This window comes from Trichechus manatus, unplaced genomic scaffold (genome assembly GCF_000243295.1).
Source record: "Trichechus manatus latirostris isolate Lorelei unplaced genomic scaffold, TriManLat1.0 scaffold00088, whole genome shotgun sequence".
NCBI classification, from domain to species: Eukaryota; Metazoa; Chordata; class Mammalia; order Sirenia; family Trichechidae; genus Trichechus; species Trichechus manatus.
In genome coordinates this window covers 7,374,654-7,391,235 of record NW_004444024.1, presented here as the reverse complement: position 1 = coordinate 7,391,235, position 16,582 = coordinate 7,374,654, and the positions used below count along the sequence as shown (strand labels likewise).

Here is a 16,582-nt window from a genome sequence, read left to right as displayed (position 1 = left end):
ATCAGTATCTTTTTTTAAAATTATTACGTTTTAGGAAAAAGTTTACACAGCAAATTAGGTTCCCATTTAACGATTTTTATACAGATTATTCCATGACATTGCCTGTAATTTTCACAATGTGTCAGTGTTTCATTATTTCCATTCTGTTTGATCTGTTTCCGTTGATCTAGCTTTCCTTCCCCTCCTCGCCTTCTCATCTTTACTTTTGGATTAATGTTGACCGTTTGGTCTCATATAGTTTATTGTTTAAGGGGAACACATTACTTCGGGTGTTAATAAGCCAATCTGTTATTTGGCTGACAGGTGACCTCCAGAAATAGTTTTAGTTCCAAGTTCAAAGGGTATCTTAGGGTGATAGTCTCTGGGGTTCTTCTAGTCTCTATTCATCCAGTAGGTCTGAGCTTTTTTTAGGAATTTGAATTTTGTTCTACGTTTTTCTCCCATTCTGTCCTGGACCTTCTATTGTGTCCCTGGTCAGAACAGTTGGTAGTGGTAGCTGGGCACCATCTAGTTCTTCTGGTCTCAGGTTAGAAGAGGCCGGGGTTCATGTGGGCTGTTAGTCCTGTGGACTAGTTTCTTCTTTTAGTGTTTAGTTTCCTTCATGCTCTTTTGCTCCAGACGGGTTGTGTCTTAGATGATCATACAGTCAGTATCTTCATGCATGTAACATGTTGATCTGGGGTCCTAAAGTTCTGGAGATTTTAATTTGGAGAAGTTTGAGCTTTGGATCACACTATTATTCTTATGTTTATCTTCCATTTTAAGCCCTGGCTAGTGAGCCTCTAACATAAGCTTTAGGGTGAGATAGCACAGATAATTTCTAGTGCTGTACCAAAATTGAAAAGAATTCAGGATGTTACCTTTTTTTATTATAGTGATGGACTAGAGATTGCCCTTTCATGACAGAAGTTTTTTACAGTTTTTGTTTTTAATTATAAAATTCCTTTAAATATGCTTTATAGCAAACAATTTTAAGGTCACAAGCACTTTTTGTATAATGTGTTTTACACCTTATAAATTTCTTACTAGTGAGATTTTCGGGCTTTTATTTATAAGCTTCATTAGCACATTGGGAATTGCCTGTGTATAAAACTTTCAGCTCATGCTATACCCCATCCTCTAAAGTCCTGAGTACCCACGTCATTCATTTTGCCATTTAAACACACACTGTCTACTAATGACATTTTAGTGCTTTATGTACATATTTGTGTAAGAGGTATTCATTGAGCTGCTGTGCCAGGTACAGAGAATACAACATTGCTTAAGAAAGATGAGGTTACTGTCTTCATATTGTTGATATTCTAGTGGAGAGAAAAATAAATTAGGCAGTTACAACAGCATGGAGTGAGATATAGGGGAAGCTTGGGAAGCTGTGGAATCTTAAACACGGGGCTCTTTACCCAGCCTGGATACTCAGAGAAAGCTTCCTGGAGTAAATGACATCTATCCAAGATCTGAAAGATGAACAGGAATAATCCAGGTAAAAGGGGGATTGCACACAGGTTGTGGGGAGAGTCAAGCAAAGGGATCAGCCATGTGCAAAGGTTCAAGAGACCATTTGGCTTTGGGGAACTGAAAGTAGTTCAGTATAGCTGGAACTTTGAGTGCGAAGTGTGGGTATTACAGCAGCAGGTAAAGTTGGAGTTGTGAGCTGGGGCCAGATCTTAAAGGAACTTGAAAGCTGTGTTAAAGAATTTGAACTTTATCCCTAGGTCAGTGGGAAGCCACTGAAGACTTTTAGTTTGATTAGTGTTTTTGAGATGTGTCTGGCCGCAGTACGGAAGAATAATTGGAGGGGGAAAATACTGAAATAGGAGGAATGAAGAGAAACCCTGCGTAGTGAGTTGTGTATTAAATTAGATGAGAGATGATGCTCTGAATTAGGTAGTGGCAGTCAAGATGAAAAGACTTGACAGATTTGAAAGATAGCTAGGAGATAGAAACAACAGAAATTAGAGACATGGTGAGGGTTTCTTATTTGGGCAGATGACCGGTACCTTTAACCAAGATGGGAACTGTTTGGAAAGAGAAGCAGGTTTTATGTGGAAGGATAATGAGTTCATTTTAGACACGTGTTTCATTTGCATGCCCTGCTTGATGTCCAAGGGTAAGGTGCCAAGGGGCTGGGGGCAGAAGCCAGTTTGTAGTGAGTTGAAGAGTTGACGGATGAATGGGAGGTGCAGAAGTAGACAGAGCAGCTGTAGACAACTCTTTCTAAAGGGCTTTTTTTTTTCTTGCCCCCCGCCCCACTTTTTTTTAATGAAATGAGGAAAACAGGAGATAAGTAAGAACTTTGCTGATTTTGTCTCATGAATTTTGTCTGGTTTTGTCTTTTGAAATATGCTGTAAGCTGTTTGAGGATAGGACATCATACCTTTAAAAAAAAAAAGTCTCACAATAAATACTTAGAACAGTTCTGTGAAGAATGAATACTTGATGCACACTGCTGAAAGTTTCCGCTTAGTATTGTTCTAGTGTTGAGATTGAGAATTTACAAAGGAAATGTATAGGCTAATTTTAACTGGCTTAAATCCACAGGTAGCATTTTCTTTGATATTTTAATTTTTAAAAGAAAAAAAAAGGACCTCTTACCAACAGAGGGCAGTAGCTTCCTTCTGATTGAAATATAAGTTGAACATTTACTTACCCAGTTAATTTTTCTTCAGATGGGATGGAGGTAGATACTACACCAGCAGTTGCTGGGCAGTTTGAGGATGCAGATGTTGATCACTGAAAACGACTTTAAGGTGAGTGGTTTATTTTCTTGTCAGTGAACATGAAAATCATGTGAAATAATTTTTATTTTCATAATTCAAGAGAGTTCTATGTAGTTAGCAATTTGGTAAAATGTTAGTTACCCATTTCTTAAATTGAAAATTAATGAATTTTTTTTTAATTTAAATTATTATCCAGTTTGACTTTTTCTAAACTTCCTTAAAAATGAATATCTGCAAGCATGGTGATGTTCAGTTTAGTTTAACATGTACTGAGCACCTACCACATACCATTTGTTTTGCTAGGCACTGATAGTACATAGAAGAATAAGACGTAGATCTGTCTTCAGTGAACTTATGAGAATGGTATGAGCCCTTTGTTCAGAAATAGACCTCCCTCGTTGACTTGGGTGGGAGCAACAGAGCCTGAGGTCATGTCCTGGTCTGCTCTTAAATCACCTGTGTTCATCAGCAAACACAAAGCCAAGATTTGCTGTAACTCACTGCTTTTCAATTTAGGGAGGAAGTAGAAGTAATTCCAAACTGAGTTTACGCCTTTAATCATAATCTTGTATTGGTTTCCCTTCTCCTGAAAATAATGGGGACAAAGGTCCCGGTCACTTTAGTGTGTAAGGATGATTTACACATCGTTTTCTAAGGTATTTCCTGCCTGCTTTTTAACAAGAAAAGCTCACTGCCACATAAGAGCTCACTGCCAATTTTGTCTCCTTTATATGTTATCGTAATAATAATAATGCAAGTAGTACTTCCTTTATAAACTGCACAGCCAGAATACTCATTAGAAGCAAGAATGGCAAGACATCATCTCACATACTTTGGACATGTTATCAGGAGGGACCAGTCTCTGGAGAAGGACCTCATGCTTGGTAAAGTAGAGGGTCAGTGAAAAAGAGGAAGTTGCTCAACGAGATGGATTGACACAATGGCTGCAACAGTGGACTCAGGCATGACAACCATTGTGAGGATGGCACAGGACCGGGCAGTGTTTCCTTCTGTTGTACATGGGGTCGCTATGATTTGGAACGTGACTCGATGGCACCTAACAACAACATTCTCATAAGGAACCCTGGTGGTACAATGGTTAAGCACTCAGCTGCTAACTGAAAAGTCTATACTTCGAACCCACCAGCACTCTGTGGGAGAAAGACCTGGTGATCTGCTCCCATAAAGATTACAGCCAAGAAAACCCTAAGGGCCAGGTCTGCTCTTTCACATGGGGTTGCTATGATTCGGAATTGACTCCACGGCACAGGATACCACCAACAAGACATCCTCACAAGCTTTGCCTGAAGTTTGTCCCTGACTATTTTGTTAGCTACCTCATTAGTCTGAGAAGCATATTGTTCTTTGCCAGCTTGAGGATCTCAACTGTTTGTTAAAAGCTGAAGGTCACAAAGCTAGTTCATGTCATATAGAGATAGGACTAATAATCCTAGTAGTACTTCCTATATAAACTGTAAGATTTTTACACTGTTAAATTGTTTTCCTATCTCACAAGTGTCCTCCTACTTCTGACCTTATAACATTTTCTTGAGTCTTGGCAACATGTTCTTTGAGATGCCACTTATATCAAGATCTTTTTTATTTTATTAAAGCGTACCGTGGTAGCATGGTAAGATTTACATATTTTGGCTTGACTCTTCCACCATTGTCAGTCGCCCAGTTAGGTCATGAGATCCCTCATTGTTCCCTGCTGTCAGAAATATTTCAGAATCCCTCTCTCCTGTTCTGGTGCAGTTTTTAGTTCGGAACCTTAGGCAATCATTGGCATCTCCTCTAGTTACAAGTTTTAATTCCTGTACCCACGTTCCATTTTATATCAGTTAGAACCCAGCCTTTCTCTCTAACTTCCAGTTACCTTCCACATTATTGCCATTGTGAATATAACATTGCTTCTTATACTAACCATGAATTAAAATACTGGATTTTTGCTTTCCTCTCAGGTGTTGCCAACTATCAGAAAATAATCTTCTAGAGTTCTGTGATTTACGTCTCTTTCCCTAAATATTTAATTTTTATTTCTACAACATTTACTTCTGTCATTGCTAACCAAACCTTCTGAAATCAGCAGCGTCTCGTCTGTACTGGCTAAAATCATGTGTTCATATTGCTGGAACTTTCTTAACTTTAATGTTCAATTCTCACAGTTCCACATATCAATAACTTCACTGTTTTACCTCATGGTAAATCTTTGGTACCAAGTTAAGTCTTCTTTCCTTGTTTCTTGTCACGTTCTTTATAGCATATTGGTTTATCCAGTTCAGTAATACTTGTTTTAGTAACTTTTATTGAAACTGTAAAACAGATTTTTCGACCTTATGGCTTTCACATATTTGTTCTTGAAAAATAGAACACCAACCACTGTATTAATAAGGATCATGAGAAACTCATTTGGTATGTCATTAATAGTACACAAATAAGATGTTACTGTAATTCCCTGGTGAGAATTCTTAGGATACTTTGTAATGGTGTAATAACCATGTAAAATAGTTACAGACTTTCTAATGAGCTAATGGTTTGTTTTCTATTCATTTTATGCTAGAGCTCAGAGGCAGAGATTTTATTTATAAAGTTTATACATGTTCTTCATCTGAATAATTGACCTGAATTCTGAACAGTGAAGATTTTTGATCATTTGAAATTGTATTTGCCTTTAAGGAATGAATAATGAATAATTAGTGTGTGTATTCAACCATTAAAAATTTCAAGATAATGGAACTATTATATTAACCAACAAGGACCTCTCAATATGTGAGACAGGGTAAAGGGGAAGGCACATGAATGGTGGTATTGCAGCTCTTCCTCTGTACTGACCGTGCCTTTGGACAAGGCATATAACTTCTCTCATCCTCAATTTCCTCATCTGTAGAATGGAGATAGTAACAACTGCCTTGTAGGATTGTTGCAAAGAATGAGATAAAATACCTTGGCAAAAACGGGTTAAGCACTCCACTACTCGCTGAAAGGTTGGTGGTTCAGACCCGTCCAGAGGTGCCTCGGAAGACAGGCCTGGTGGTCTGCTTCTGAAAGGTCACAGCCTTGAAAACCTGTGGAGCAGTTCCCTCTGCATACATGGGGTCACCATGAGTCGGAATTGACTCAACAGCAAATAACAAAGTGCCCTGACGCTCGGAGTAGGCATTCAGTAAATAATAGCTATTATTATTGTTATAAATGTTGTAAACCTTTTGTTTTTCAGATTCTACCCGTTACTGTAGGAGAGAACTTGGTGCCTCTTATACTGTGGAGTCGGGGTTGATGAAAATCTTTTTCCTTCTCCAGAACTCACCTGAACCAGTTCTTTCTTGGGACAGACTATACTGTGACAGCAAGTTGTCACCAGCAAAAGAAACTTATGACCTTTATTAACAAAGGTGAATTAACTAAGAGAGTATTTGTAGTTGATCGTTGGCCCCAAAACTTTCTGTGTCTAGGTACCCTCTGAGTAGGCCTATAATCTCTGCCTTTACTATATGCATCTTCTATAATCTAGCAGGCCTATGTGGTAAAAATGTACAGAAGCTTGAAGGTGGAAGTAGACTGGGTGGGGAAAGAAAGACAAAGATAACTCAGAGAAATCCTAGCCTCTTTGTTCATTTTTCACAGAGACAATGACCTTTTACTAATCTGGGGGCCAGATTAATTCAGGCATCTCTAGGTAGTCTCTTTGGAAACATCCTAGCCACACATGCCACCACTAACACAAGTCTTGGGCTTCTGACTAGTTTTGGCTCCTTTTACCATGTTTATTTTAGCCTGCAAAATTCCAGTCTGTTTTGTTATAACCTCTTAGGTTATATCCTTTAATCTCCAACCTCTTAGGTCAGTTTCTGTAACAGAACAAGTGAAACTGGGATGAAGTTCTCAACGTGCTTCAGATGAGAATTGTTTTGTCTTTGTAATAGCTTAACAAATAAATCTAGGTTTTCTATATGACTGTGCCTTCGTTCTTAACTAAAAGCATTAATTAGAAATGTTTTTTAAAAAAATAATGCTGGCAAAAAATGAGAATTGTATTCTTTGTTCACTTTTGTGAGGCATTATACAAGAATGTGAACATGAAATGAGTTACAATGTAGTCAGAGCTTCTGGCAAGTATTAAGTGGGGGTAAAGATTTAACATATTTCAAGAGATTTCTGCTTCCACTTGGATCCGGAGCGATTTCTTTTAATATACTTATCAGTTCTAAGTTGGTAGATTTATACTAAGTTAACAGATTTATATTTGGACTTTGCATACCATTTTATGACCTTAAAAATAAGGCTAGGAAAGCTACTCAGAATCACTTGGCTAATTAGTGACTAAACTTTAGTTTGAACTCATCCAGCCCAGTGTTCTGTTCAGCACTTTTGTTTGCTTTCCCTCACCCTGCAAGGTAGACTGAAAAAACTAATTGTCTTTTTTTCTAACCAGACTCTCAGAATCTCTAAATCTGTTGCAGTAGGCAAACGGGCCACTTGGAAATGGGTACTAAAGTGAACTGAGACCTCTGTGCCAGCCACTGTCCTGGCTTCTTTACATACTTTATGCCTATAATATTCTTAACTACCTATGAGATACAGGTACTTTTATTATCCCACTATTATTTATAGATGAGGAAACAACTGTAATTTTAAGCCCATGCTTGAAAACACCATATAGTCTTACCATCTACTAACAGCTGAAGGAAACAAAGACTCCCTTCTACTGCATGGTCTTCAATGTAAAAATTTCAGTGGACAGCACATAAAGTTCCCAAATTTCTTTGCAGCCAACCTGAGTAGCACCCAGACTTCTAGAAGTTTATCTGTTGCTCAGCAAGCAGCCAGCATATCCTCCATAGGCTGATCTTAGAAATTCCATTTGAGTTCCTTTTAAAATTCTGTGCTTACAAACTTGCCATTGTGACTTTTCAGTGAAGCATGAAGTGCTCTGATAACATCCAACAAAACGTCCAGGAGATTCTGTTTCCTGGGATTGCTGTGGTGAGCCTGATATGTTGGACATTGCAGTAGACTAGTAGGCAGAAGACCAAGCATTTAGTTCTGGCTTGGCAGACAAGATATTTAACCTCTCTGGGCCTATTTCATCATCTGTAAATTGAGGGGAACTGGACTCAATGACTTTCAAAGATCCAGCTGTAACATTCTGTGATACTAGACAGTTGCATCCATAGCTTTGATAAAGTAAACCAAAACCAACCAAACCCATTGCCATCGGGTTGATTCCAACTCATAAAGTAAAGGTGAAGAGAAAAAACTATCAGGTTAGACTTTGAAGAGATGAAATTTATAATGATCAGCACACTAACATTTATTGATTCTGTTTAAGCTTAATTTTAGGATTGCTAGAATTGTTTGTCTTGCTTCTTGATATAGGGAAACTTAAAGAAAAGGCTAGACAGTTTTCTCCCCAGGATGTGAGCCATCTAAACTATCCCTAAAACTATCATCCGCTCTAGATCATTCTGTCACTTGAAAAATGTATTCATTAAAATATGATCCCAGTGGATTTCCTTCTCCCTCAGATCAGTTTTTCAGATAGTTTTACTTTTCAGATAAGCTTGTTTAAACCCTTGTAGGATATGTATTTCGAGATCCTATTGGGATCTTCTTCAATGTTGGTAAACGTGAGAGAGTATACATAGATAATGATAGTATATAGCCCTTTACTTGTAGAAGACAAGTGTGGTTACTCATTGTTCAAATAAAGACTGGATATTTTGTTAAAATTTTATCTAAGGATTTCAGATAAGATTAGTACTGCATAGCTGATTCTCGTGCAAATCCTGTTTTAAAAGTATTTCTAGAATGGGTGAGTCCACATTTGGTAACCTATCTTCTGTAGCCAATATATGGTCATTAAATTCTGAGCAATAGCCCTTGTTAGGATTCTAATAGAGTTATTGCCAACTCTCCAGGAAGGAACTGGAACATGTTTTCACTAGCAGCTCACTCTATCTGATCATATACATGTAAATAAAATAAGTATCTAATGTGGAGGACTTCATACTTTCAGAAGAGAAATCAGGAAAACATTTTTTGGGAGAGCAGTATATTTGGTAAGAATTTTTTGTTTTAATTTTAAAAAGATAAAATAGAGCTATATAACCTGGAGGTAAGAAGGCTTATAACCATTTAGGCTAATTAATACTTCTTAGGGTTATTTTGGAGATGATATGAATCGCTAATACATGTAAAACAACCTGTACTAGAACAACAGTGCCTAAACAAAAGGCTTTCTAAATAGATGTTAATTATTACCAGCAGTGGTAATTACTTCTTTTCATAACAGAAAAAGAAGCTACAAATATAATATTAACTCACCTTTTTGAATACCTATGAAGCTTGAAATTTAAACATCTACAGAGCAATTAAAATAGATATGAAGATGCTAGTGAAATATGTTCCAGTTCCTTTCTGGAGAGATAGCAGTAATTCTTTAATCCTAAAAAGGACTGTTACTTAGAATTATTGACCATATGTTGGCTACAGAAGATGGGTTACCGGGTGTGGACTCAGCCATTCTAGAAATACTTTTAAAATAGGATTTGCATGAGAATTAGCTCTATAGTAATGATTTTATCTGAAATCTTAGATAAATAAAATTCTACCACAATAACCCATCTCTATTTGAACAATTAGTAATTGCTCAAGGAGGACTAGAGGCAAAGAGACTAGTTACGAGGCTACTTGCAGCAAATAAAACATGCCTAGGATCTCAGGACTTACATCTTGTGGTGAGAGTAAAGTTACAGAATAATTATCTGAAAGTGTGGTTAAGCTGAAGAGTGTTTCCACAAGAGGTTGTGGAATCTTCCTGTATGCTTTTTGGATGGTTTAAAGTATGTAGTTATTCTAGTCCTAGCATTCCAATATTTTGCAACAGTGTGTTTTTTAATAATGTGAATTAGCTTACAAACAGTTGCAAAATAGGGTAGTGTTATTGGTTTAACCCAGAAGTTAGGCTGGTTCATATGTGATTTTTCCCAGCACATTAATATTTTGCACCACCAGTTTTGTAATAGTTTATTGAAGGAATACAGTCGTGTTAGTCTGAAATGGGAAGCGTGACATGATTTGATTGTTTAAATAGGATCACTCAGGCAGTAGAAATAGGAAGTTACTGCAGTAATCTGGGCAAGAGCAGATGGTGGCTTGGACTAAACTGTGTTGTTAGTGGACCATGATAAAAAGTATGAAAGCCTGCTACACTAGAGAAACATATGTGCAGAGAAGACATGCACAAGAATGTTTGCCAAAGCACTGCTTCAGTATAATGCATAAACTGTGCAGTTAGAATTAACTAGAGTATGAATTTGAGAAGTCTGTTAGACAACCAAATAGAGACATCCAGTTGACTAATGGATATGAGTCTGTGGTTCAGGACAGTTGTACAAGCTGTAGATATAAATTTGAGAGGCATTAGGATATAGTTGCCCTAAAGCTGCAAGACTGAATGAAATTACCAAGGGAGTAACTATAAAGAGAAAAGAGCTCAGAGGACTGAGCCCTGGGGCACTGTAGCATTTAGTTTGGGAAAAGGAGGAAGAACTAGCAAAAGAAAACTTGAGGGAGCATGATTTTCTGGAAGAAAGTGTTTTCAGGAGGAGAAAGCAATTAATTGTGTCAAATGCTGCTGATAGGTAAGAAGGGTGAGAACTTGATTTAACAGCATGGAAGTCTTTGATGTCCTTTACAACCAGTTTTACCGGAGACATGGAGTTGAAGGTCTGACTGGAATGTTTCAAGGCAAAAATGGAGAACTTGCTCAAACTCCCACTAACACATCTGCTTACCTAACTCTTCCTGTGCCCCTATAGTCTTATCTTTTCTGCTATTTCTATGGATGCCCTGTCTATAACCCTACCTAAAGCCAACCCCTTCCACTGTGCACCAGATTGTATCTTCACTAACCTATTAAAAATTGTGGTCCCAGGAAATTTCCACTCCATCTCCTACATCATTAGTTATTTTCTCTATATTGCATCATTCCCATCAGCATATAAACATGCCATTATTTTTCCCATCTTAAAAAAAAAAAGCCCTTTCTTGACCTAGTTCCCCCTTTCAGCTGCTTCCCACATTTCTCCTTTATAGCAGAACTCCTTGAAAGAACTATCTCTACTGCTGTCTCCAGTTTCTCAGTTGGATTTAATCAAGTTGTGTTTAAATCATGTGAGTATGAAGAAGAACAGAGAAGCAAGGGAGTTAAGAGTGAATGCAAACAGGTAGTGATGATTTGCCAAGTAATTTAAACTGGTTAAGGAGAAGAGAGTACCTCAGTGGGTGAGAGAGATGAAAAGGTGGTGGCATCAATGCACAGAAGTTCCCCATGTGTCAAAGGATCATTGGAAATGGAGTAGTAGTATAGTGAGCTGGAAGGAGAGAGGAGGTAGTGACTGGAGAGTGGGGCATTTGAGATCATTGAAGAGTTTCAGTTGTTGGTAATGATAAGCTCAAGGTTATGACCAAAGTTTGAGCTGAGGCAGAATAGAAGACAAAATTATCAAAGGAAAGGCAAAGTGAGAGGTCAAGACATCGGAAGGATCATCTGTGTTGGTATTGAAATTACCAGGAAGTATAACTGGAGTAGTGTTGTAGAGAGTGAAAATGAGACAGGAACTAAGATGTTAAACGAATGAGGGGGGATGGATGGGAGGGTACAGTAGATGACTGCAGCAAGAAATAACTGGGAAGCAGATGGCATGTTCTGATGACATGTTTTTAATGGAGGGAGAAGAGGAGAATGGCCAGGAAGCAGCAATGAGAAGCAAGGAAATCTACTCCACCTCTGAGCCCAATGACATAAGAGGTGTGGGAGAGAAAACAGCCACCACTTAAGAGGGCTGCAGGGGCAGCAGTGTCACCCGAAGTCACAACCTCAGAGTCTGACAGGTGAAGCTCAGACAGCTGGGTGTTTTTCACAAATTAATATTCTCATTTTTCTTAAACCACAGAATTCTCAAGATAGAGACATAAATAAAAAGAAGTATTTCTGTATTATAAGAAAAACAACCATGAAACAATAAGGAAAACTCAGCTTCATGTTTGGAAGACATAGGGAGTGGCAAGAGACCACTTTAAAACGAATAACCATTACTTTGTGTTGTTGCCATGGCAGAATTCAGGCCTACTATTGCCGGATGATTTTTCAAGAGAAGCTGGAACTATAGATTTTTGTGTGAAAAAGACAAAATATTGGCCGAAATTGTTTTTAAAATAACTGTGCAGGCCAAATAAAACATCGGAAACTGCATTTAGCCATTCAGTCACAATTTTGTGAACTCTTTCAAAAATAAAATTATGATATGTATTTGTTTGTAAGTTCAAGAGGCAAAACGCATATTGTCAAACTGGCTACCTTCCTGAGCTCATTGGGTAGAGTTAGCAACATTTCAGTGCGCAGGTGTAAGTAGAGTGACTATCTTCAAGGCGCAGGTGTAAGTAGAGTGACTATCTTCAAGCCGATCACCAAGCAGCACTTAAATTACCTGGCAACTTATCAGTTGCTTGTTAATTGATTATTACTCAAACAGACCAGATCTCACTCCATATTTTTTTGCTTTCAATTCTATCCCTGACAGTGGAATTTCTTTTGAAGAGAAACACATTTAACTTTGGCCTGAACTTTTAATAAAAATTAGACCTCATGTAATAATAGAAACCTTTTAGAGGAAAACTTGAGGATTCTTTAGACCTCAAAACAGAAGTTAATTTCTAAACAAATTTTAGTATTTATAAAGTATTTAATGTTTCTTCAAAACCTTCATATTTTCCACTAGTCAGTGATGACCAAATGGAATTTTTGCATTGAAGTAGAAGCCTAAAGGTGTTGTTTGGCCCTTTGTGACCTTGGGCAGGACAAAGAACCCCTCTAGACTTAGTTTCCTTATCTGTAACATGGACATTAAAAATACATGTACTACCTACTTCATAATGTAGTTGTTAGGATCAAATGAGAATGTGAAAAGCTTACATCCTGACTGTATGGGTGCTTTATTTTATTAAATTATTTTGAAGAGTAATGACTTTCTTTAAGCTAGTGAGATTATCTACTTAGATGAAATATTTTAGATATTAGATTAGAATATGTTTTAAATTTAGGAAGCCCCTTAAGTATAAGTGGATATAATCTGCTTCCAAAAGTAACTTTCCTATTGAAAGATGACACTGCTGATGGTATCACTGTGTGAGGTGCTGGCTGAAAAGTATCCTCCCTCCAGTTCTGTCAGGATGACTGGTTGTACTTAGGTTAAAAATTCTGTTTTTTCAGGTAACACTTGATATACACACACTTCACTTTCTTCCTACCGTCCGTCACCTTCCCTTCTTACCCTATACTCATTTTTTTCATTGGAGTTAACAATTGTCATTTGAGATTTATATTTAATGTAGTGAGTATTTTCTAGCAGCATTTAATACATCATTCAAAAGAACAACTCTTAACTGAGAAACACAGGATACCTCAATTCACATTTTTTTTTTAAGTCCCAATGGTAAAACCTATAAGGCAGCTTCTTCAAAGGAAGCTTACTTAATATTGAAGAATCCAGTGCATCCAGTATGTTGAATATGAGGTGATAAAATCTTTATCACGTCCAGCTTGATTGTCATGTAACTTAGTCTGAGTCTTTTGAAATAATCATTCCTTTTTATTAATTATATGGTTGTTATACAGCCGGGGAAGGAAAAGGCTGAACATCAAAACCATGAACAATATACCTGAAAAACAAAATACAGTAAAATAAAAACAAAATCTTTAAGGAAGTACATAATCACTCAGTGGGTATGATTTAAAATTATAATTATATACCTAGAGATTTGGGAAGCTATGTTTAAAAGAATTGTCTACATTAAGACTACATGAAATGTAGATTTTTAAATCTAATATTCACACATTATTTTTCTTCAACCCTGAATCCTTAACAGTATGTATTTGGTAAAACTAGGATTTAAACAATGAATTCAAAGGTAAACAAAGTCCAAAGATTTGTAGTTTTAGTTCTGCCCCTTGCTGACTTGCTAAGTGAGAAACCCTGGACTTGAGTCTCCATTTGTTCCTTTTTAAAATGGCAACACTGTCTGCCCCTGCATGCCCCAGGGAGGAACCCAGAGTAAAGCAACTGAGCACTCCTGAGTTTTTACTTGGAATGCTCAGATAAGAACAGTATGTTAGGTTACTTTATCCCTTCTTACATTTTTTCCCATTAATCTCAACCATTAATAGCTTTTAGAGAAGTATCAAGCATGATATTTAAAATAGAAAATTTCAAAATCTTAAATACAAAAATATAAAAACCCACATATCAGTAAATCTTTGTTTTTTGAGGTTATATCAGACAAATCTAGCATGAAGCAGTTGTTTAATTTTTCAGTGGCAAATAGGCATGGAGAGAAGTGAGACATAAGGGCTCAATCACTATCTCAAAGGGGAAGTCTACAGTGGTTAATTTTTTTCTTTTAAATCAATGTATTTAGGCTAAAAGTTCTAGGTTAGTTTAAAGTCAGATTAAGAATGAGTTTTTGTCACATGCAGATTTGAAATTATTTTACTCATTTGGCAACAACAGAAAACCTTAAGGTTTGGCCAGCATTTAGACACTGGAGCATATTAAAAAGATTAGTGCTTTTTGCAAAGATGCTTTAAATTGGAAGAAAAAAAAATCAGAAACAATCCCTATGTTAACTGACTCACTAATTTTGACGTTTTCTTTATAAAGTAGAAAATAAGACATTACATTTAAAACTTTTTTCTAAAAATGGCATTGCATTTCATAGGAGCAAATAGAATATGCCAGTTTTCATTGTATGAAGTGTATAAACTAGAGAATTAATTCTTAGATGCATTCTTATAGTTACCTCTCTAACATTTTAAATTAATTTGGGGAGATGGCAGGGACCAGTTCAGGAATTACAATTATCTCTTATGAAAAGGAAGAAGAAAGAGTAAGGACTGTGTGTGACTCCCAAGAATAGTTTGCTTTCTGCCTGCTCAAGAAGAGAAAGACGATAGAATCTATGTTGGGATTGCTTGTCTTTCTGTCTTCATGGCATTGCCTAATTTGACTTTGGCTTTTTTGTTTTTTTGACTCATCTCTTACCTGGCTCTTTGAATGACCCTTGTAAAATTAGAATTCCTTATTTTTCTTAGCGTTTAATTGTGACTTTATTTCATTTTGGGCCATTTTTTTCCCAATGGAATTGTAACTTCAGTTTATGAAAAAATTCAGAGGCAAACTAGAATTTAATATTATAAACAGTGCCATTTATTTGTACTTAGTAAAACTATAGGATCTAAACAGTGAATTCAAAGGATGAAGTCCAAAGATTTGTAGTTTTAGTGTGTCTTGTATCCGTGTATATTAGAAGATCCTTTTATTACTTCTCATTCATAAATCACTTAAATATAGGAACATGCCTCTTTAAACCAAAAACTACAACAGAAATTTGATGTTTTGTCTATTTAGAAAAAGCTATGGGTCCTTAGGTCAACTAAGAAAAAAATCTCTTATTTTCAACAAGCTAAACAGGGCCATACATAGTTGCAAAAGAGTTAGATCCTAGTTCCACTTGTAAACAATTCTTGCATAGGAAGCAAAGAAATAAAGTGCACTTGTTTTTTTGTGTGGATGTTTGGATTGTTTTTGGATAAGCGGTTCTTTAAAATGTTTTGGTAAATGGCCACAGGTAATATGTGATCTTCCTGTTTGAAGTACACTAACACGAAGGGAATATAGTCCCTCTCCCCACCCTACCACCCTCTGGTCTGTAAGCTTTCTGATAGGGGAGGAGTTGTTCCTTTTTTGCCGATCATGAGACTTTTCCAGTGTGGTGTTCTTTTTAATGATTTGGGCTGGAGAACATGTTTTAAGAAAAAAGTCATGATTCTTTTACAGAGAATGTCATTACTTCTGATTTTTTTTTAATACTCTTCTGGGAAGGCCTACTTTTTAATGTTCTTTGAAGTAGTAGATGAAATAATTCCTTAGTATCCTGGACCTATTCTTAAAATTGTAGTTGAAGCATATCGACAAATTATAATACCCTGATAAATGTTCGTTTCAAATAAAACATATTGGAAGAGTTTTTCCATATAAAAACTACCAGTAGACCTGCCTAATTAGTTTTCAGTGACCCTTTTAACTTCTTAAAAATCAAAAATAGAGAAAACAAAATTTTTAAAGTTATTATCAGAAAATACTAGCAATCTGTAGAACTGAAAAAAGCTGCCACTACTAGCTTTTTTAAATGTAGGTTTTCTCTGACATTCTTAGTGTTTAGACCTCTAGGTAGTATTATTGAGCATAATAGATAATGTGATAAAACAATAGAAGCTGAGTGGGAGGAGTAAAGTGTGATGACTCTTCACACTTGTTGCAGTGTTCCCTTCTCTATATGTACCTTTTTTTTTTTTTTAACAGAAAAAAAAAAAAAAAAACCAGAAAACAAGCAACAAGAAACAGAATGCTAACTGTGGACAAAAAGAGTGAACTAACAAAAGGCCAGGCATCCTCATATTAATTTATAGTTATGAATTATAATCTCAGGCTCAGAGGACTAAACAAAATCAAGATATGCTGATAATTTAATAGCTAAAATGCATACTATGATTACAGTTACTGTGTAATTTTTTGTATTATTTGACCTATCTTTATAGTAGAGTTTTGTATATTTGATCCAGAAGAAATAGCAGGAATTGAACTTTGGATAGTTTAAAAATACACTTATTAAAGGTATACATTGTTTCATGAGATGCTTTTCTGCAAAATGAGTCAGATAAACTAAATGATATTTTATCTGTAGCTCACAAATTGAAAGAAACAAATTCCTTTTGCAAAAAAAAAAATAAAGCTTTGCATTTGTGC

At 36.3% G+C, this 16,582-nt stretch overlaps 2 protein-coding genes across 4 annotated transcripts in view; one reads left to right on the top strand and one right to left on the bottom strand.

The window, feature by feature from the left end:
- Positions 1–6,070, top strand: part of CLNS1A (chloride nucleotide-sensitive channel 1A) — a 33,580-nt gene extending 27,510 nt beyond the window's left edge. The window contains exons 6-7 of one of the 3 annotated variants that reach the window (XM_004381994.2): positions 2,667–2,747; positions 5,935–6,070. In XM_004381994.2, the coding sequence (XP_004382051.1) occupies positions 2,667–2,734 (68 nt within the window). In that variant the 3' untranslated portion in view covers positions 2,735–2,747; positions 5,935–6,070. Of the gene's footprint in view, positions 1–2,666; positions 2,748–3,501; positions 3,523–5,934 lie in introns of those variants that run through there. The other 2 variants (XM_023736588.1, XM_023736587.1) reach the window with 2 other exon arrangements.
- Positions 6,071–6,102: 32 nt separating this feature from the next.
- AQP11 (aquaporin 11) overlaps positions 6,103–16,582 on the bottom strand; it is a 30,985-nt gene continuing 20,505 nt past the window's right edge. Inside the window, exon 3 of the mRNA XM_004381993.2 lies at positions 6,103–13,439. Within this exon, the coding sequence (XP_004382050.1) occupies positions 13,360–13,439 (80 nt within the window). The 3' untranslated portion in view covers positions 6,103–13,359. The remainder of the gene's footprint in view (positions 13,440–16,582) is intronic.